Source organism: Microtus ochrogaster (assembly GCF_000317375.1).
Source record: "Microtus ochrogaster isolate Prairie Vole_2 chromosome 14 unlocalized genomic scaffold, MicOch1.0 chr14_random_3, whole genome shotgun sequence".
NCBI classification, from domain to species: Eukaryota; Metazoa; Chordata; class Mammalia; order Rodentia; family Cricetidae; genus Microtus; species Microtus ochrogaster.
Window position 1 is genome coordinate 13,465,059 of NW_004949098.1, and position 22,023 is coordinate 13,487,081.

The 22,023-nt window shown below is 43.3% G+C and overlaps 1 protein-coding gene across 3 annotated transcripts in view; it reads right to left on the reverse strand.

Moving 5' to 3' along the window:
* Positions 1–3,294, reverse strand: part of Eif2ak3 (eukaryotic translation initiation factor 2 alpha kinase 3) — a 72,387-nt gene extending 69,093 nt beyond the window's left edge. For all 3 annotated transcript variants that reach the window (XM_005364776.2, XM_026787981.1, XM_026787982.1), the window contains exon 1: positions 2,798–3,294. In XM_005364776.2, the coding sequence (XP_005364833.1) occupies positions 2,798–3,099 (302 nt within the window). In that variant the 5' untranslated portion in view covers positions 3,100–3,294. The remainder of the gene's footprint in view (positions 1–2,797) is intronic.
* Between the last annotated feature and the right edge of the window lie 18,729 nt (positions 3,295–22,023).

Below are 22,023 nucleotides of genomic sequence, written 5' to 3' on the forward strand. Positions count from 1 at the left end.
ACAAGAATATTTATCCAGTCAGTCACAAGGTCTGAGATGCAGAGTGAACATGTCAAGTGCCATGGGTAAAGACGAATGCCTATATAAGGAGAAAATGAATCTCAGTAGGTCTTGTCTTGCTATGCATCAAAAGACAAGGCACAAAAACACAGCCCTTGATTCCCCACCTTCCCCTGTTCTGCAAGTGCCAGAGTTCTTCACAGCTGTCTGCAATCAACGCTTGGTTAACTTAGCTCTGTCCCTCCAGTCCTCCCCTTGAAACAAACAGGATATCATTCTATTATTATGGAACTGATGTCTTCAGACTTTTTTTAACTTGTAAATAGCACTTAGAAAAAACCTTTTCTTTAACTTTGAATATGTATCTCCAGTTGACCCAACTCACCCGTGGCTTCTCACTATGCTAACTTCACACTACTGTACAGTCCTATCCAGAGATCACATGCTCTCCACCAGGCGGATTTCTTCTAGTTTCACTCTTGTTTCTGAGTAAGGAAGAAAGTGGTCCTGCATTCTGTAATCCAGAACTCACAGCAATCCTCCCACCTCTGCCTCCCAGGTGCTGCAATTTTATAAGCAAGAGCCACCTCAAATAAAGAGCCACCTTTATTTCTTTCATTTTCTTTTTTAATTAATTTTTATTTTTATTAAAAAAAAACAATCTTTTCTCATTTTACATGCCTATCCCAGTTCCCATTCCCTCCTCTTTTCCCGCTCTCCCAAGCTTTCCCTCCCTCCAGCCCCCATCCACTCCTCAGAGAAGGTAAGGCTTCCCATAGGGAGTCAACATAGTCAGACGCATCACTTTGAGGCATTACCAAGGCCCTCGCCCCTATATTTAGGCTGAGTAAGGTACCCTCCAAACAGAATGGGCTCTAAAAAGCCAGTTCAAGTACTAGGGATAAATCCCGGTCCCACTGTCAGTGGGTTCCACAGTCTGCTCCGGCCAAACAACTGTCATCCACATTCAGAGGGCCTAGTTGGTCCTATGCAGGTGTTCCCTCGCCCCACCTACCCACCCCCTATAAAATTGGGAGGGGGAAAGGAAAGTAGAAGGAGGAGGGAGGAGAGAAGGGGAGGGAGGAGGAGAACATGAGGGAATGGGATGGTCCAGATGGGGAAAGGACAGAGAGGGAGAACAAGGAAAGACATAGCTTGATTGTGGGAGCCATTATGGGGCTAGCAAGGATGTTCTTTTAGTATCCTTACCTTGGGTTTCAGTAAACCCTGTTGTTAGAGAAAGATTTCAGCATAACTTTTACTCAGGCCTGCCATTCAAGATAATATTTCTCAAACTAATGTGTATTTAATCATAAGGTGATCTATTACAATATAGAGCTTAGTCAGTAGGTTGGGTGGTGCCTGACTCTGGAGGTCTAACAACATGTTTCCAAGCAATGACGTTGTTAGGGTAGGCACAGGCACACACACGCACGCACACACGCATGTATGACAAAGGATCTCAGCATAATTTCCAGCCCCCGTGCCTCTTGCTGTCTGAAGTGTGGCACTACTGTCTGCATTCTACCCATTTCCAACCCTGTCCCAGCAATTTCTTGCCTGCGAACCTACCTCACCCCTTCTCCGAACACAGTGAAAACCACATAAGCCTTGGATCACCATGACACTTCATTTGCACCGCTTCTCCCTGACCACTGACTGGACACTCCTACCAAGGGCTACCTGCTCAACCTCGGGACCGCCAGTGAATCTTGGGCTCTGATGAGTTTAGTAAGGATCTGTTAGTGTGGGTGTGTGTTCTCAGGAAAACAAAATATTTCACTCTACTTCTTGCAATTTATTCTGATAAATTACCACTTGTAACTTACAGCAGCTCCAAGATGTTTATCCAAATGTTTATGGATAGTCTTAGGACTCAGGTTATTTCTAGTAGTCACTGGGTACATAGATCAAGGTTCGGATACTTGCTAGAACTTAGTAAATACTATGTTATAAACTTAAAATACTTTCTAATTTAATGGTTCTCTCTGTTTTGCTTTACCTAATGCTTTTATCACCCCTTTTGTTAAATAGTGCCACTTTCTCCACATGTGCTGTCTGAAAATACTTTATCATTATATTCCATGCAGACTTTGAAAATTGCTTCAAAATTTGTCTCTTGAATTTGTATGCTTATAAGGCTAAGAAACCCAACTGAAATAAACTATGGTAACCCTCTTTAACTATCAAAGAACTGCCGGTATACAAGAACCTAACCAGAGCGCTTAAACTTTAGTGTGTTCAAGAGCAGTCGGGGGAGCTTGTTCAACACGCAGTTTTCAGGTTTTTACCCAGAAGAGGTCTGGTTCAGTGAAACCGGGGCGGAGCCTAGAAAACTGTCCTTTAAACCAGCATCCCCCAGGCAATTCTGATGCAGGTGTTCCAGCAGATCTCAATTAGAGAAACGAAAAATCAAAACTCTTGACTAGGAGCCACAAGGTATTTGTATTTGAAGGATACACGTAGACATCTCTTTTCAAAGTCCTTTCTCTAAACAGCTGTAGCGACGGCGCTGGATAGAACGGGTCACATATTTGGGAGTAAGAGTGTAGAAAGGACCAGGAGGATGGCCAAGCCCGGAAACAATGAAAGCGAGGAAGTGGGCTTTCATCTCTAAGCCGGGTGCGGGGGTTCTCCAAGCATCCCTCCTCCTCCTTTGAGGATGCTGTTGCCCTCCCAACAGCCAGGACCAGACAGGCACTCTGAACGACGCAGGAAGGTGTCGCGGCTTTCTGCTTGTCCGCAGTCACTCGCATCCCTGCGAGGGGCACCCGGATCCCGGTCCGCAACCTCTCACCTGCCACGCGGCCGCAGGTCCAGGTCGTCGTCCGGCTCGGTCGTGCGTGACTCATGTTCGCCAGCGGCGGCAGGCAGCGCCTCGGCGTCCTCCACGGTCACTTCGGCCGTAGCCACCGCAGGCACCCGCGCGGCCGAAGTCGGGGCGGCCGCTGCCCCCAAGCCGAAAACCGCGTCCGCCGTGGGCGCGGGCAGGCTGCGGGCGCGCGTGGCCGCCGAGATCCCCGCCGTGCAGCCCAGCAGCAGCAGCAGCAGCAGCAGCAGCAATAGCGCGCGCGGCCCGGCCCGGGTGGCGCGCTCCATCAGAGGCCCGCCCCACGAGCGGGCATGGAGTCCCGGCCGTCGGCGCCCGCCCGTCCCGCCGCTCGGAGCCTCGGAGCACCACAAGCGCGCGCCACGGACCCCGCCGCTTCCCGACTTCGCGCCGCAGCGGCAGGGCTGCCCAGCCACGTCTCAGCCACCGCCACCTGAGTGACAGCCTAGTGCGGACATCGCCCATTGAGCGAGCGGTCCGCGCTTCTGCTCTGCGATTGGCTGCGCGCCCTGCCACTCCGAACCAGGCGGGCGCATTCCCAGTTGTCAACATCATGCCTACCAATCAAATTGTAGTTTTGCTTGTGGAAGTCCTGCCCTTTTCCGGAAGCGATGACCAATGAGAAATGTCCCTCCCCCGAGTCCTCTTTACTGATTGGTGAGCCTTTCCGGTTCCCGAATGCCTTCTCTGGAACAGATTGGCCTGTTCTGTGATTGGACCCGCCTCCCAAAGTGAGGCGCTGGAGAAGGCTTGGAGCTCATTGGTGCAAGTGCATGCCCCTCAAAGGCGCGAGATAACTGGGTCTTGATTGGTTGGAAGCGGCACTAAGTACGTGGCCGATTCTGACTGTGAAGAGGTCGGTCCCCAGTGAAAGGGAGAGTGGGAGTGAGTCCCTGGTGGCCGGGAGGCGGCCGACCTTAAAGGGACAGATGCTTTTGCTCTTCCCAAGCCGAATCTGTTTTGAAAGAAGAGGGGTGGGGGAAATGACCGCACAGGTCGGGTGCCTTAGGAGTGGATGGGAGAGCAGAGAGTTCAGGAGTTGTCCAATTAGTGGCCGGCACGGTACTAAGAATTACAACCACAGCTTTGAGAGAGATGACAGTGACCCGTAGAACAGATAACCCAGTGCACCGTAAACGCCTCCTACCTCGTTATAATTGAGGGACCCAGGCTTGGCGCACTTAAGTGATCTGCCCAAGGTCACATAGTCACAGAAACGTGACTTTATTTCTGATTGGTCTGGCATACTTTACACTGCTCTCAGGAGAAATAGAACTACGAATGGCCAAAGTGGGAAAGGTCTGAACGTTTAACTAAAGCAGCTAAAATTCTCTTAAGGCAGTTGAGAACACCCTGCGGATTTCTGAGCAGGTGTGTGGGATAGTAAGAAGTTGCATCCTTCAGCGGCGTATTCAGAACAGCAACCAAAGCGCCGGGAAGAAGATTTTAAAGATGCTGTCAGCTTGTGTACGCTGGTGTCCATCTGCACACAAACATACTCAGATTCCTCTCAGCCCCGTTTCATATAAGCTCACTTCTCCTTTTAGTTCTTACCACATTCCTTTGCTTGTCTGGGCAACCAATCTCTAACTGTTATGTCTTTCCTCTCCCATCTCACACACACTGCCTGGCTAGTACTCCTCAGCTACACCCAAATCGCTCAGGCTGGGTCTGTTTTTGATGGATCTGAAGGAGAGTCTTGTTTTCATCCCAACTGTCTTTGACTCTGGAACTCACTCTTTCCTCTCTGAAATACTTTGCCACTTTGTTGGGCCTAAAATCCACCTCAAAAATGGTTGGCTACTCCCATAACATTTGTGGCTCTATGCATATATGGAGTCACAGAGACTGACAGCATGCAAAAGACCTGAACAGGCTCAAACCAGACGACATCCCAGGACTAACAAGGGGAAGTGGACACAAAGTCCCACCCCTAGCTAGAAGCTCTTTCCTGCTTGAGAAAGGAAGGGCATTTTCTCAGTGGAGTATCACTGGGAATATCAACGACACTCCAGGGCAGATTAGTTGGTTAGGCAAAACACATGTTGCTTTGTTTTGTTTTGGTGATTTTTGTCTTTTTCTTTTTCAGCTTGCTTGTCTGCTTTGATTTCTGGTTGCCTCTGCCCACTCGTTTTTGTTTTTGTGTTATTAAGAAAGATCATGAAGTTGGGTGACTAGGGAGGTGAGTGAAGTGGAAAAATACCATAAAACTATATATTGTCTGAAAAAATAATTTTAATGTAATTTTTTTACTTTAATTATTTTTAATTATGTGTATATGTGGGTCTCTGAGTATAGGTTTGTACATGTGAATGCAGTGCCTGTAGAGGCCAGAAGAAGGCATGGGATCCCTTGGAGCTGGAATTACAGGGGGTTCTGAGCTGATTGATGTGAATGCTGAGAACCAGATTACTGCCCAATGCAGAGCAATACATGGTTTTAATTTATTTATTTATTAAGGATTTCTGTCTCTTCCCCGCCGCCGCCTCCCATTTCCCTCCCCTCCCCCAATTAAGTCCCCCTCCCTCATCAGCCAGAAGAGCAATCAGGGTTCCCTGACCTGTGGGAAGTCCAAGGACCACCCACCTCCATCTAGGTCTAGTAAGGTGAGCATCCAAACTGCCTAGGCTCCCACAAAACCAGTACGTGCAGTAAGATCAAAAACCCATTGCCATTGTTCTTGAGTTCTCAGTAGTCCTCATTGTCCGCTATGTTCAGCAAGTCCGGTTTTATCCCAGGCTTTTTCAGACCCAGGCCAGCTGGCCTTGGTGAGTTCCCGATAGAACATCCCCATTGTCTCAGTGTGCGGGTGTACCCCTCGCGGTCCTGAGTTCCTTGCTCGTGCTCTCTCTCCTTCTGCTCCTGATTTGGACCCAATACATGGTTTTAAACACTTAGAAATTTCTCCAGGCCTTCTTTTTATTCTTGGAAGGACTTTAGCCATGCTGGATTAGAATTCCACACTAGGGCTTCATTTTAACTAACCACCTCCTGGAAGATTTTATCTCCAAATTATATTCTGGGATTCTATGGGCTAGGATTACAACATACAGATTTGGGGTGGGGCACAGTTCAGTACATAACATCTGGATACCAGCAGATGTGTTCTTTCACTTTCTTCAGAGTTTTATTAGCTCCCCAATTAGGCATCACCTATCCACCTTATTTAAAACAGAAGCCCTTATGACCTTACTTCCTATTTTTTCTGCTTTATTTCTCTCAGACTTTAAATGCTACAATACTATTTTTCATCTGTGTTGTCTGTGTAACTCTACTTGCATGCAAGGTCTTTGGTCATTTGCTCATGGATGCATTTTGACGTGCCTAACAAAGCTCAGCTGGCTAGTAAGCATTTAATAAATATTTATTGGATGATAAATAAATACAAAAATTATTGGATGGATAAATTGGTTGGAAAGGAAAGAAACAAGTGGCTAGAAAGAGAGTGCTGTTGCTACGGATGGAGGAAGCTGGAAACAATATTCTAGATGTCTGAGGACACAGGAACAGCCCTGCTTTCCGTTTTGAATTCAGAGATTAGGAGGCATCCCTGGAGAATAAATTATTCTGAAACATACAGAAAGGAAAAAAAAAAGCTCAAACAAGTTGAGTAGTTATTCACTCAGAAACCACAAGTGATAGATTAGAATACATGATATGAGGAAATTGCCAGAAAATTTGCATCATATAAAAAATGATTCTTAGCAACTTATAACAGCCTATTTTAAATTACCTGCTGCATATATGTTTGAAAAGAGTCTTAAGGATTTTGTAAATTTTTCACAAAGTGATAATGGCATAGAAAATATTAATGTAAGCTAATTAATTGGGAGTCTGCTTGCTATCTGTAAATCATGTAAATGTTTTGTTCATAAATTTGTTTCTTGAGAAGTTATGGAGTATCTCTTGGCTCCTGCATGCAGTAATTAATAAGAATGTGACTAAAATAGTTGTAGTCCTTGTTCTTCTGAAGCTTAACAACTATCCAGGTAGGGAGACAGACACTAATGACTATGCTTTATGTATTTATAAAAACAAGGATAAGTGCTCAGATGGATTTTTAAAAAAGCCATGAAAGAATAGTGATGGAAAAGGCTCATTTCCTTTACTCGGGAAAATGACAAGCAAATATTTCCACTTTGGAAAAAGAAAACAGTCATGACTCAGAAGCAGCTGACTGGACTAATAACTTGAAGGGCAGAAGAGGAAGCCTGCCAGCTTTCGGACAGGACAGCACATCATAGTGATAGATAGAGGCATTGAACCTGAGTCTGAGTGTCTTGGGGAAGTGAACGGAAGTGGGGACTAGGCGTGACAGCTGGTCAGGGAGTCCAGGCCAGGAAAAGGCGCCTGGCACTGAAGTGGCCTGAGCCAGGGCTGCTCTGAACAATTAAGATCGGAAACAAGCTTGGTCTAGAGGGTCTGTGAGATGGATCTGAGATTTAGAAACTGCGGACTCAGTCCTTTAAAGGAGGGAGAGGAGTCAGAGTCTTTGACATCATGTCTGGGTATAAATAACAAGAGCCTTTCAAGCAGAGACTAAGTAGGGGGGTTATTGTTCTCCACAGCACAACAGTCCCACAACGATATGGACCTGTAATCTTTCTTTCCCCTCCTTCCTGCATGACATCCTGCTTGCCATCTCACCATCTCTGGGTGGCAACTCCAGCATCAATTCTTTACTTCTGGTAAGGAAAAGGGAAAGGCCAAGAGCACATGGCTAACTAAATTTGCTCTTTTCCAGGAATAGAAGCCCAGTGAGGGAATTTGTATTTGCATGTCACAGATCAGACCATTTCCAACAGTCACCCCAAGCTGCAAGGGAAGCACACTGCCACTCCAAATAAACACAGGGTTCTTCCGCTGAGAGTGGAGGGGAATCTGTTACTGGTGCTGCTAAAGTCAACGCAGTACATTATACTGTAACTGTTGAAAGTAAACACTTGGGTGAATTTCAGTAGCACACACTGCAGTCAAGATGGTGACACATGCCTTTAATCCCAGCACTCCGGAGGCAAAGGCAGACAGATCTCTGTGAGTTTGAGGCCAGCCTGATCTACAGAGCGAGTTCCAGGACAGGTGCCAAAGCTACAGAGAAACCTTGTCTTGAACCCCCACCCCCACCCCAAAAAAAGATACAGAGAATTTGGGGTTGATAAAATGGCTCAGCAGGTAAGGGCCAAGCCTGAATTTGGTTCATGTGGCAGAAAAAAAAAACAAAAACAAAAACAAAAACCAAACAGATTTCTGCAAGTTTTCCTCTGAGCTCCGTATGCATGGCTCGGCACTTGTGCATACATACAATACAATACATACACACATGCACACACACACATGCATTAAATAAGTAAAAAAATGTAATAAAATGTTTTAAATGATACACAGCAATCCCAAGTGTGTATTTAAATGTATACACAGCAATCCCAATTCAAGCACCCTGTGGTCAACCTCTTTCTTTTCTTTGAGATGAAGTCTTTACTATGTAGACCAGCAGGCTGGCCTTAAACTTGGAGAGTTTCACTTACCTCTGCCTACCTCTGCCTCCTGAGTGCTGGGATTAAAAGCATGCAGGGCTGGGTAAAGTCCTTTTGGTCAGATTTCCTTCTACCCTCTGCCCAGGTAATCAATGACTGTTTCCTGTCACAACTGACTAGTGTAAAATTTCTAGAATCTTTAATAAATTAATCACAGAGCATATACTTTACTATGTAGCTTCTTTTGCTCAATTTTTTGAACCCATGTGTGTTATATGTAGTAATACTTCATTTCTTTCTACTCTTAGGTGGCATTCCATTACAGATGAGTCATGTTTATTTTTCCATTAACTTATCGATGCAGATTTGTGATATAGCTATTATAAATATTCACATACTAGGATTTGTAGAGAAATACATTTGCATTTCTCTTTGTTAAGTACCCAGATAGAATACTGTTTCATATGTAAATGTGTGTTTATGTTTGTGATAATCTGGCAATCATTTTTCTAAAGTGGCTATACCATGTACCATGTCCCTAGTGGTGTGTGACTGTTCCAGTAGTTCTTATCCTTACCAGTGTTTGGTCATTGTTCATCTTTTTAATTTGAGTCATTGTAGTGTATATGACATAGTATCTCACTATGTTTTTTCTTCGAAGGCAAGTTAACCTTGACAAATACTATACACATGGCAACTTAGGGACCACACTGGGCAGGGACTCAGAAGCACTCCTTACAAGGCAAGCCACACCCACTGCACCTTCCTAAGATCCAGAGAGAGCAACAGACACCAAGGAGTGGAACATGTACCCTACAAAAACAAGGCCAGATACCAACACTTCGAATCACCTCAATTATTCTTACCCTGAATGCCCAGACACCACTACCAAAATGCCAAGACAATATGCCTCCACCAGAACCCAGTAGCCCTACCACAATAGGCCCTGAGAAATGCAGTAGAGTGGAGACACGAGACAATGGCTTCAAGATATGTTCAAGAACATTAGTGTGTTTCAGGACCTTAAACAGGATGTGGATGGATAAATCCCTTAATGAAGTCTGTGAAAATACAAATAATGGAATGAAATAATGAAAACAACTCAAGACATAAAAGTATAAGTATAATCATAAAAGAAAACCCAAACTGAGATAAAACTGAAAATGAAAAAGTTAGGAAGCCAAACAAAAACCTCAGAAAGAAACCTCACCAACAAAATACAAGACACAGGAGAGAGAATCTCAGGCATTAGAACAAGGTAGTCAAAGAAAACCAATCTAAAAAAAAATCTGGATCACAAAACAGCCAGGAAGTCTGGGACATTATAAAAATACCAAATTTACAAATAATTATTATAGAGAAAGGAGAAACATCTCAGGCCAAAGCCACAGACAATATGTTTAACAAAATCATAGAAGAAAATTCCCTAACCTAAACAAGAAGGAGTCTGTCAAGAGAAGTGTATAGAGTACCAAATAGTCTGGACCAGAAAAAAATTCCAACAACACATAATAATCAGAACAGTAAGGTACAGAGCAAAGAAAGACTGTTAAAAGCATCAAGGGGTAAAGGTCAAGTAACACATAAAGGCAGACTCATTAGAATAACACCTGGCTTCTCAATGGAGACTCTAAAAACAAGAAGTGCCCAGACAGATGGTCTCAGATGCCAGACCAGACTAGTTTATCCAGGAAAACTTTTCATCTCAATAGATGAATAAAACCAAATTTAAGCAATATCTATGTACCAACCTAGCTCTACAGAAGGCTCTAGAAGGAACCACATCCAAAAAAACAAGGAATAAGTAATACTAGACCAGCAAATCAAAATATGGGGGAAACCCCACACCATAACAACAACAACAACAACAACAAATAACAGGAACCAATAGAAATGGCTACTTGATAACTCTATATTAATGGGCTCAGCTCCCTAATGAAAAGACAAAGGCTAACAGACTGGATTAAAAACAGGATCCATCCTCCTGTTGCATCCAAGGATAGACATCACCTCAAGGTAAAAGGAAGGAAAAGATATTCCAAATAAACTCAAGAAACAAGCCAGTGTAGCCATCTTAATATCTGGCAAAATTGGTTTCTCACCAACACTAGTCAGAGGAGATAGGGAAGGATACTACATACTCATCAAAGGAAAAATCCACCAAGAGGATATTACAGTTTTTAACATTTATACATCAAGCACAAGGGCATCTACTTTCATAAAAGAAACACTATTACAGCTAAATTCACATATAGATAGATGCCCACACAGTGATAGTGAATTACTTCAATATTTCCCTCTTCCCATTACACAGATCATCCATACAAAAACTGTACAGAGAAATGTTGGTGATAAATAACATCATAAAACCCAATAGACCTAGCATGTGTGTGTGTGTGTGTGTGTGTGTGTGTATATATATATATATATATATATATATAAAATAGGTATACATATTACACACACACATATAACAGTTTGCCCAAACACAAAAGAATATACTTTCTCAGCAGCTCATGGGACTTTCTCCCAAACTGGTCACATACTTGGACACAAAGAAAGTCTCAAAAGATATAAGAAAACTGAGGTAAAATGCTGCACCCTATCTGATCACCATGGATTAAAACAGTTTTATTCTTGTTTGTTTTATTTGCCTGTTTGTTTTCTAAAGAGAGAGAGAGAAGGTATAGAAAGGGTGAGGAGGTAGGGGAGGATCTGGGAGGAGAAGAAGGGAAACCATGATCAGAATACACTGCAAAAAAAAAAGACTTATTTTCATTTATGTTTATGTGAATGAGTGTTTTGACTACCTGTATTTCTATGCATCATGTGTGTACCTGGTACCATTGGAGGCCAAAGAGGACAAAGGAACGCTGAAGTTAGAGTTACAGACAGTTGTGAACTATCATATAGGTGTTGAGAATTGAACCTGGTTCTCTGGAAGAGCAGCAAGTGCTTAACCAAAGAGTCATCTCTTCAGCCCCCCTTACTTTGAGTTTGACTTGCATTTCTTCAGTGATAATGATTTTGAGCACCTTTTAGTATATTTGTTGGACATTGCATATGTTTTGTAAAATGGTTCTTCAAAGAATTCATCAAGGATACAAATCTTTTTTATTTTTAATTTTTTAAGACAGGTTCCTACTACATAGCCCTGACTGTACTGGAACTGGATCAAGCTGGCCTCAAACTCACAGAGATCCTTTTGCCTCTGCTTCTTGAGTGCTGTGTGGTCCCAGCAACCCAGTCAGAATAACCCAGCGGCCACAGACATACATCCAGATCACTCCCCAACATCTACTCTTGCTGGTGCATGTGAAGAAACTGGTTCTATAGAACATAGGTACAGGCTCTCCATTACTCAGGACAACTATAGGATGTCTGAGAGGAGTTTCAGTGAGGGCCCAGTATTGATGGGGTACTAGAAACCAAAGGCCTTGATCCTCACCAACCACATATTAAACAATGAACATTTGCAAGTAAAGCTGTGTGGCCAAAAAGGCATACTGCATGATACACTAAAGCTCTCAGTGTCACCAAGATGAATGAAGAGGTAATAGAGAGAAGAGGGAAAGATGGGGGAATAAAGTGCTTCTTTTTTCTTGTTTGCTTTTTGTTGTGTTTTGTTTGTTTTTAAATTAGTATTCTTATTTTTATTTTATTTTTATCTTTTTTTTACTATTTCTTTTTTAGTTTTCCTTTGGGGGGTACACTATAAGGGTGAAGGGCAGATACAGAGGGACTGGGAAATGAGTGGGATTGGGGTACATAATGTGAAATTCCCAAAGAATCAATTTAAAAAATGCATGTGCCACTATGTCTTTTTTTTTTTTTTTGAGAAATATTGTAGATGGTGGAGTAGCATGAATTCCTTAGGAGCAATAGACACACCTGGGCATGGAGCCTGGTCTACACAGTGAGTCCCAGGACAGTCAGAGCTATGGCTGTGAGACCCTGGGAGAGGAGAAAGAAAGGGAGGAGGAGGAGGAAGAAGAGGAGAAAAAGGAGAAGAAAAAACACACAATGAGATCACACTCCACATTTGTGTGAATAGTTACTTTAAAATTTAAAAAAAAAAGAAGTATCAAGTGAAAAGGGGAGGGAAGTAGGGGTGGGGACATGCTCAAAGTACATCATATACTTGCATGAAAACTTCCCTGAATAAGAAAGAAGAAAATACAATAGTAAGAGCCGGTGAGGTATGAAACAATTAGAGGCCTTCTACAGTGCCAGTGTGAGGTGCAAAGTGTACAGCAGTTTACAGTGTAACAGACACAAAGTCATCCAACCTTGGTGTGGGATTCCCCTCTATATGCTGTGAATACCATCGGTTAATAAAGAAACTGTGCTGGGAAAAGGGAGGCTGAGTAGAGAGAAGCCATGTAGCCCCATTGGAGACAGAAACGGGGACTTTATCTGGTAAGCCACAGCCACATGACAATACACAGATTAATGGAGATGGGTTCATTTAAGATATGAGTTAGCCAGAAATATGCTTAAGTTATTGACCAAACAGTATTGCAAATAATATGGTTTCTGAGTGATTATTTTGGGAGTCTGGGAACAAACTAGCGGCCTTCTACAATACATCCTCACTCCTAAGTCTTTTAAGAGTATTGATTTATTTATACATATGTGTGACTGCCTACATAAGTTTATGTGTACCGCATGCACGCAAGAGTCTGTAGGGACCAGAAGAGGGTATTGGGTCCCCTGGAGTGGACCTAAGAAAGAGGCAGGAGTAGGCTAGTCCTCCCTTGGCAACTTTGATAGCTCTTTCCAGTACTTTACAAGCTAGCATTCAGAGAGGAGGCTTTGGATCAGATTTGGCTTGAATCCTCCCCATCCTGGGTCTCAAGTACGTGACGTCTTCAGCCAGGCGGTGGTGGCGCTTGCCTTTCATCCCAGAAGGCGGATCTCTGTGAGTTCAAGGCCAGCCTGGTCTACAAAGTGAGCTCCTGGACAAGCCCCAAAGCTACAGATAAACCCTATCTCGAAAAACAAAAACAAAAACAAAAAAGCATGAGAAGTTATTTGGATGATGACGTTGCAAACCATAATTCAGGAGGTTCAAATTTAGTAGAGTCTATTTTGATTTTGGGGTGAGTTGTCTCAACCCTCAAATGGATACTTGTTGTGGTAGTCTGCTTGTATCCTAGCACCTGAGAAGCTGAGGTAAGACGATTTTAAGCTCAAGACTGGTCTTTAAAAATGGGCACCATGGTGTGTGAGTGCATGTGTGAGTGTGTGTGGGAGTGTATGAATGTGTGTGTGTGTGTGTGTGTGTGTGTGTGTGTGTGTACATACATTTAGAGCCTGTGGAAGAGGAGCTGGCCTTTCTAATAACAAAGCACTTTATCAATGTGTTGTCCTAGCCTGACTTACTCAAAAGTGCAGAATGGCATTCTAACGATGCCTCCTGCAGCCCAGGGTGGCTTCAAACTTGAAAGATGAACTTGAACTCCTGGTCCTCTTGCCTCCACATCTATAAAGCTTGGAATATAGGTGTGCACCACCACACCCAGCTGGAATGTGTTGTAATATGAGCGGCGGGGCTGCGTCCCCAGCACCACAGCCGCACCCCGGCTGCCTGGCTAGCTTATGCCCCGAAATAATTACACGGACACTGTATTCATTTAATCACTGCTTGGTCATTTCTATATAGCCTCTTCTAGGCTAACTCTCGCACCTGGACTAGCCCATCTTTAATAATCTGCTGTAGCCCACAAGATGGCTTACCAGGGAGATTCTAGCCTACGTCCATCCTGGGTCAGAGCTTCATCGCGTGTGCCTCAGAGAGCAGAGCTCTCGCCTCTGCCCGCAAGAGTGGAGCATCGTGTCTCTCTGAGGCATCTGCCCTCGAGAGGAGAGCTGTCGAGTCTGACCTCACTTCCTCTTCCTCCCAGCATTCTGCTCTGTTTACTCCTCCCACCTTATGTTTTAACCTATCAGGGCAAGCAGCTTCTTTATTTAATTAACCAATGACCTTCCTCCATCAGGAATGTGTGCTTTTGCACATTCCGTGAGATACATTAATGCATACTAAAGTTGCAGAGATGTGTAGTTTGGAATTAATAGTGTGGGTTCTGTGTAATTCTTTTTTGATGTATTTAAAATTTATTTATGTGTGTGGCTTTAACCAGAGATCCTTCCCATTAAAGTGTTACTAGTATCCCCACTGACACCCTCCCCAATGTCTAAGTTTTCATTTTATGATGTACTAGAGAATTATTCCTGATGTCAGAAGTTCATCTCAGCTGCTTGTGGCTTGATTGTGGGCTGCAAGCCTTCACTGTGGGCACTAGCCAGAACCCCTGGACACCAGCCAAAGGAAGGCAGTAGCTCACCACCCACAACTTTCAGTGTAGGCAAGGCTCTACGTGCAGATCAAGTGCTCTCCGAAGGTTGGTGTAATTAAGGAGAAAAGACCACCCCAAGTTAAACTCACCGTCAGAGAGTGACTCAGATGCCCACCCCCGACTCTTGCCTGTCCATGTGATGCATGCTCCTCTATTTGAGCATGGCCGCTTCTTCTTACCTTCCTACTAACACGGATTAGTTTTACCCCAAGACTCACTGTCTTTGCTTTTGTCACAACTGTCACAATAATTTCATCAATTTGATCTGATTCTCTACCCTGGAACTCTGTGGCTTACCAGTAAAGTGTATCCTTCCTTGTGTTCCGCATGTCAGCTGGGTCTGTGTTCCACAACAAATGGGTCTAGGTCTACCTGCTCATCTCTAATCCTCAAAAGAGTGGGCTTCCTCCAGCATGTTCTCACAAAAACTGACATGCAATGGGACACTCCTGCCACATATGCAAAACCACACAAGCATAGTTCAAATTTCTGCTTTTTGATTGCACCTTAGCAGCGAATTAAGCCTCTCACACAAGTCCTAGCAGTAAGGAAGGAGAGCACCTTCCACACAACATGATGCCTCACTGCTGCGTGATGCACACTTTTACAACGAGTGTTATTACAGCCAGGGAGAGGACTGTGACACTCATGCAATCTACCACATCCATCATGAGTAGTTATGCCCCACACTTCAGATTGTTGGTTGTGACCTCTCGTCACTCTGGAAACAAGAATTCTAGCACAGTTAGCAATCGTTTGTGACCTCTCTCCCTCCCCAGCTATAAACTTCAATGTTCTAGGCATCCCACCAGAAAACCCATTAACTGGAAAAAGCCATGTCATAAACCCTGTGTACAATGCTAGTGCTTTCTGGTTTCATGTTATCAGACTGTAATCTCATCCAAGGCACCTCTGGTACTGCCCTATAATCTCAGTTATGGAAAAGGGGAACAAAGGTAGAGAAGGGATATGTCCCTCAGAGACTCATTGAGCTCTGATATCCCAGTAAGTTCCAAGAATTCTCTAAGCAGTCACCATGAGGACACCTAAAACACAACTCTTCATTGAGAACCCCAATTCTGCTTTCCACGGCTGGTTCCAAAGTTCTTTCCTGTGTTTGCCTGAGTTGAGGTCTGGAAAAGATTAAGGGAACTTCTCACTGAGGGTGACAGTATAGAACTCTGTCTCTTGTCACTGACAACAGAAGAATAACTCAACTCTCAACTCCTGAATTTACACAGTCCAGTTAAGTCCTGGGTCAAAATGTGCTATCCACTCTTCTCCTCTTAAAATGCTCTTTAAATGGGATATTTGTAGGTTTGTGTATATAAGAAAAAAACACTAGACACAGCAGCAACAACAAGACTGCAGCCAGGTGCTGGGCCTCCTTGAAATGTCACAAGTACTGAAATGTGCACAGCTCTGAGTGCGTCCTAGAAAATTTCCCAATATTCATCGCTTTCATTTTTCATCTGAAGAAATGAAGGGGTAATTCGTTCCTTCAGGAAGAAATGGAGGTACTATGGAGAGTACCAGCCCTGGAACTGCCAAGTGACTTGCTGTGCACTCAAAGACCATCTGCCTCTCCTCTTTGACCCTCAAAGTGTATTGCTCGTGTCTTACTAGACATCCTTTTTGATCCCTTACACTAGGATTCTGAGAGTTTGCTTCCATCAGATGTACGCTGAGGCCACTTCTTCCCAGCTGTCTCAGTGGTCTCTTGTATCAGGGATGTTCTCCCCTTCCATATTTCTACAGTGTTACTTCTCTTTTCTTTTTTTTTTAAATATTTATTTATTTATTATATTATATTATGCATATAGCATTCCTTCTATGTGTGCCTACAACCAGAAGGGGGCGCCAGGTCTCATTATAGATGGCTGTAAGCCACCATGTGGTTGCTGGGAATTGAACTCAGGACCTCTGGAAGAGCAGTCAGTGCTCTTAACCTCTGAGCTACCTCTCCAGCCCCTACTTCTCTTTTCTTATAGGGAAGGTTTACACAATTTTATTATCAGAAAAATCAAAACAACTAGGTAGTAATAAGCAACACTGAGCTGTTAAGAGTGCTTGCTGCTCTTGCAGAGGACCTGGGTTCAGTTCTTGGCACCTACATTGGCAACGTACAGGTACATTATAACCCCAGCTCTAGGAAATCTGGTGCCCTCTTCTGTCTTATGGACACCTGGACGTATGTGGCTCACAGACACAGACAAACACATGATTTTTTTTAATTCTTAAAAAAGTTAAGTAACATAAATGCCAAGCATCCCTTTATATGCCAAATACTGTATAGATAGAGTATTTCTCAAACAAGGGTCATCAATACAGCCAGTGTTACTGCTCTATAAGAATGGAATGAGATGATCAGGGCTTTGCTGTTTTCGTTTACATGATAACCTTTGAAAGTATCATAGGATCATCTGATTAACTCTCTTTTTGGCATCCGAGAGTCCATCCTCAAGTTTTGTGTCTAAAGCACTGACAATGAGGTAATACTATTTGAACCATCAGAGGCAACTTAGGAGAAAGAGCTATGTTCTTACACTAAAAAGATTTATTCCATCTAAATAAATACCAAATGCTGGCAACCTCCAAAAGCAAGCACTCCACAGTGGTTCAAAACAAGACAAAAATGCTGAGAGAATCAAATCCTCTCGCAGCATGTGGTTCTGTAAGCGAGCCAGGCAGAAACGGCCACCTCTCCACTGACGGCATTGCTCTCAGCATAGCACCGGAGCTTCGTTAAATCAGCACCCGTCGGGCATCTGCCTGCAGCTCTGACAGAGTAGCTGGCTCTAGAGCAAACCTCTACTGACTGTGACCATCCAATTATACTCAAATGGCTGCAGCAACAATTCTTTGAAGTCAACAGGCAAAAATCAAGGCATCCAGGACTTGATGGGATAAAAATGAAGAAAAAGAAAGTCGTTACATCAAGGTAACATCTCCATTATGTTCCTCCTCAGGACACTTGATGAATTAGGAGGGAGAATCTAGAGGCCACAGGAAACTCTGGTTCACAGAGATGTTTAGAGTCTCAAGAGGCAACAGAAACACAAAGCTGAGGGCTAGTCTGGGAGCCAGGACTGGAAGGCTAAGAGAGCAGCAAAATGACAAACCCTGAGAATCGAGGCGGATGGTGAGCCCTACCAGTACCCAAGTGTGTATTGATTCCTAAGCCAGCAAGTCTGAGATCAAAACTCCAAGCAGAGGCAAGAAAAACACTAAAAGAGCACTAGATCTCATTGCTCTGAGGAGCTGGAAGTGCGGGTCATGTCCAGGATTGCAGCTCTGATGAGTACCTCAGCTTTGCTGAGACCCCTGTGGACTTCAGATAGCAGTAAGGGCAAGGGGGAGCTAAATTGGCCTCAGAATCTCTAATAGCCTCAGAGAACCAAATTCCCTAGCTGGATCAAACTAACAAGCAACTCCTAGAAAAAGAAACATCACACAGAATGTTCACAATTTACATAGACTGTTGCTAAAATGTGAACCAAAATTGTCATATTGATCATACAGATATCAGAGCAAATTAGAAAATCAAAAATGACAAATAAACTAAACTCAGCTCCTTATACACAGCTAAAAATGTGAAATTGTGCACTTTGGGAAACACTTTGATTACTTCTCAAAAATGTTAAATATAAAATTATCATATAATCCAATCATTCTTTTGCTATGTAAATACCCCAGAAGTATAAATATTTATCTACACTAATATTTATAACAATATTATTTTGAGTTTTGGTGGTTTCTGTTGCTGTTGATTTAGAGTTTTCATTCCTTAATAAACAGAAGACATTGTTATTTAATTTCCTTATATTCATCATAACTTGTTTTGTGTACTAAAATGTCATCTATCTTAGAGAAACCTATGGGCTGCTGAGAAGAATGTATATTCTGTTGAGCCGATTTTGTCTATAATGTCATGTAACCTTGATATTTCCTTGTTGATTTTTGTCACGTCCCACCTCGGCCAGCAAGGATGACGCGACCACTGGAGCTCTTCTCACTGCAGTTTTATTCCAGGACTTTTTACACTTTCTCTCTCTCTTCCCCTCTCTCTCCTCTCTCCTTTCCCTCTCTCCCTGGGCAAACCTCTCCCAGCCCTTAAGTAGGCATGAGCTGCCAACCCCAAACTGCCAGGTGGGCACTGCCCATAGGTTCACGCATATGCAGGCAGCTGATAATCATTGCGTGATCATAGCATAGGTCAGGCCTTAGCCATCTCAGGAGTTGATTATACATCTCCATCAGGTGTGACACCACGCAGCTCGCTACAGTTCCCCCTTTTGTTTTGTAAAGCAAACAGGTAAGGGTAGAGGTCTGATCTCTGTTAAAAATGGAACATGTACTAGTGTTTGTCCAGGTGTCATCCACTCAGAGAACACTAGACCTGTCCGGTGTCCTTTTACAGAGGTGGGAGCTAGACACCAACCCACATGCAATCAGACTTGCTCTTCTTGAGGCTGATGTATGCTTACCTCAAGTGCAGTGCACAAGCCTCGCATCCTGTGCTCACTTACATCTCTAGCCAAACTTGGGGAGACTGTCCTGTTTCAATGACCGTGAAGGCCTGAATGATCATAACTGCATTGCTATGCTGTGAAACCCTTATGTGGCAAATGCACCATAGGCATACCAGGGAGGCAAGCACCATCAAGCCTGTTAGGGCTCCTACTCCCGCCCACTCCTTCAGAGGATCCATGGAGTGATCCAGGAAGATAGTTCTTCTGCCAGGCTAGTATCCATGCGTGTGGAATTTGCAGTCACAATCATCACTTGCAGCTTTTCTAGTTGTTCGAATTCACCAGACCAATTACCTAAAAGATATCTAGGCAATTCTTTAAACAAATTAGTTGCATGAGTCATATTGAATGCTGGTCACACACAGCCCCGGATGGATAGAAATGTCTTTATGTGTTTACTATTTTAACTGTAGTATGACATGGGCATTCTTTTCTGGTTTTATCTGTTTCAATGTTCAACATTCCTCCTATGTTTGGATAGCCATCACTTTCCCTAGACTCAGAAAATTTTATTGAAATTGTTTTCTTTGCTTTTTAGGTTATATTTCTCATTCTTTTATGCCAATGATTTATAAAATGAGTCCCATAGAGCCAGGGTGTGGTGGTGCATGCCTTTGATCCCAGCACTTGGGAGGCAGAGGGAGACAGATCTTTTGAGTTCAAGGCCAACCTGGTCTACAAAACAAGCTCCAGGACAGCCAGGGCTGTTACACAGAGAAACCCTGTCTCGAAAAACCAAACCAACCAACCAACCAAAACAAACCCCCCAAAAACAAAAATAAAAACAAAACAAAAGCGTCCTAGAACAGGAGTTACAGGGATTGGGAGCTGCCTGACGTGGGTGTTGGGCGCCATGCCAGTGTCCTCTGGAAGAAGAGCAAGCACCCTTAGCCCGTCAACTGATGTGGGAGTGTCATATATCAATCTGTTGATTTCATTGGATAAGTAATAAACAAACTGCTTGGGCTCATAGCTTAGAACATAGGTGGGTGGAGTAAACAGAACAGAATGCTGGGAGGACGAGGAAGTGAGCTCAGAGGCCATGCTCCCCTCTCCAGGGCACACATGATGAAGCTCCGACCCAGGATGGACATAGGCTAGAATCTTTCCGGTAAGCGCACCTTGGGGTGCTACACACAGACGATTAGAAATGGGCTAGTCCAGGTGTGAGAGTTAGCCTAGAAGAGGCTAGATAGAAATGGGCCAAGCAGTGATTAAAAGAATACAGTATCCATGTAATTATTTTGGGTAAAGCTAGCTGGAGGTGGCCAGGGTGCTGGAGACGCAGCCCCGCCACTCCTATTACTACACGTCAACCACATTTCCAGTCACTGTTCATGCTTTCTTATTACTGCACAATCTACCTGTACTTCTCTTGAACTGTTCTATAAGGTTTTCCATTGAGTTTAGATTATTTTTATTTCAATTTTTTGTGACATATTGAGGTTTGTGTTCTAAAGTCTGTTTGATTTTTTTTTCATTATTTCTCATCTCTTTATTGAAATTCTCTTTCATATCCTGTTCTGGTTTCCTTATTTCACTTATATTTTTATTTATAATCCCTTTGAATTCATTCAGGAATTAATTCATTTTCCTTTTGTTCTTTTCTTTTTGTGGGGATTGGTTTTTTTGAGACAAGGTTTCTCTGTGTAGCCCTGGTTGTCCTGGAACTCCCTTTGTAGACTAGGCTGGCCTCGAACTCACAGAGCTCCTCCTGTCTCTGTCTCCCAAGTGCTGGAACTAAAGACATTTGCCACCATGGCCCATCAATTTATTCCCTCATTGTGTTGAAATTTCCTATGATCATTCTTTTTCAATCTTAAGGATTCTATCTATTCAGTCTCACAGCCATGGAGCTCCTCATTTTTTGAGGAATCATATTGTTTTAAGTTTCAGTTTTCTTGCGTTTCTGCAATGAGACATGCACATCTGGCTGTGTGGTTTTGGTTGAAATTTTTGGTCATCTGCATCTTCTCAGTTAAAGTAGTTTCTCTGTTCAAGTGGGATTAGGTTGAGGTAGGACTGGAGTATAAACTTTCCTTACTGAACTGAAAATGTAGCTCAGTAGCTAAGCCCGGAGACCACGAGCTCAGGCATCAGGCACACTCTCCTGCACCACTCCAAGAACAGAAAAACTAACTTCAGAAGCAACCATACCTAGTGGCTAGGCCTACTATGAACCTTTAATCCCAGCACTCAGGAGGCAGAGGAAGTTCTGTGAGTTCAGGGTAAACCTGATCTACATAATAAGCTCCAGGACTGTGTAGAGAGACCCCGTCTCCAAAATAAATAAATAAATAAACAATCAAACAAATGAATAGATCAGAAAAAATATCTGAGTAAGACTATCCATTAGTATTAGATCAGCAGATAAAAATAAATAAATAAATAAATAAATAAATAAATAAATAAATAAGGAAACGTAAATAGAAAAAAAGGAACAGTAAAAGCAAGAGGAGAAAAAGCAGTTCAGGATGAAGAGAAAGAAGTAAAGAAATGTAATCATACAAACTAAGACAAGCCCAACACTCAAGAGGCCATCAGAGAAATGCCCAGCCCCAAGTCCAGCCTCTGAGAGAAACATCATAAAGAGAAACAGAGAGAACGGTGCAGGACAAAATAGACACATTAAATTAGATATTGAATAGTGTCTGTCTCTATGCTGGCAGCCACCTGAGCACAGGTAAAGAGCCTGTCTCTTTGTCATCTTGCCTTTTCTTCTCTTTCTGTTTGTGTTGGTGGCTTCTGACCAGCTTTGTGGTATTTCATTTCCTGTGCTGACCTTTGTTTGTGTGCTGGGCCTTAGGAACTGTAAGGTATTTCATTTC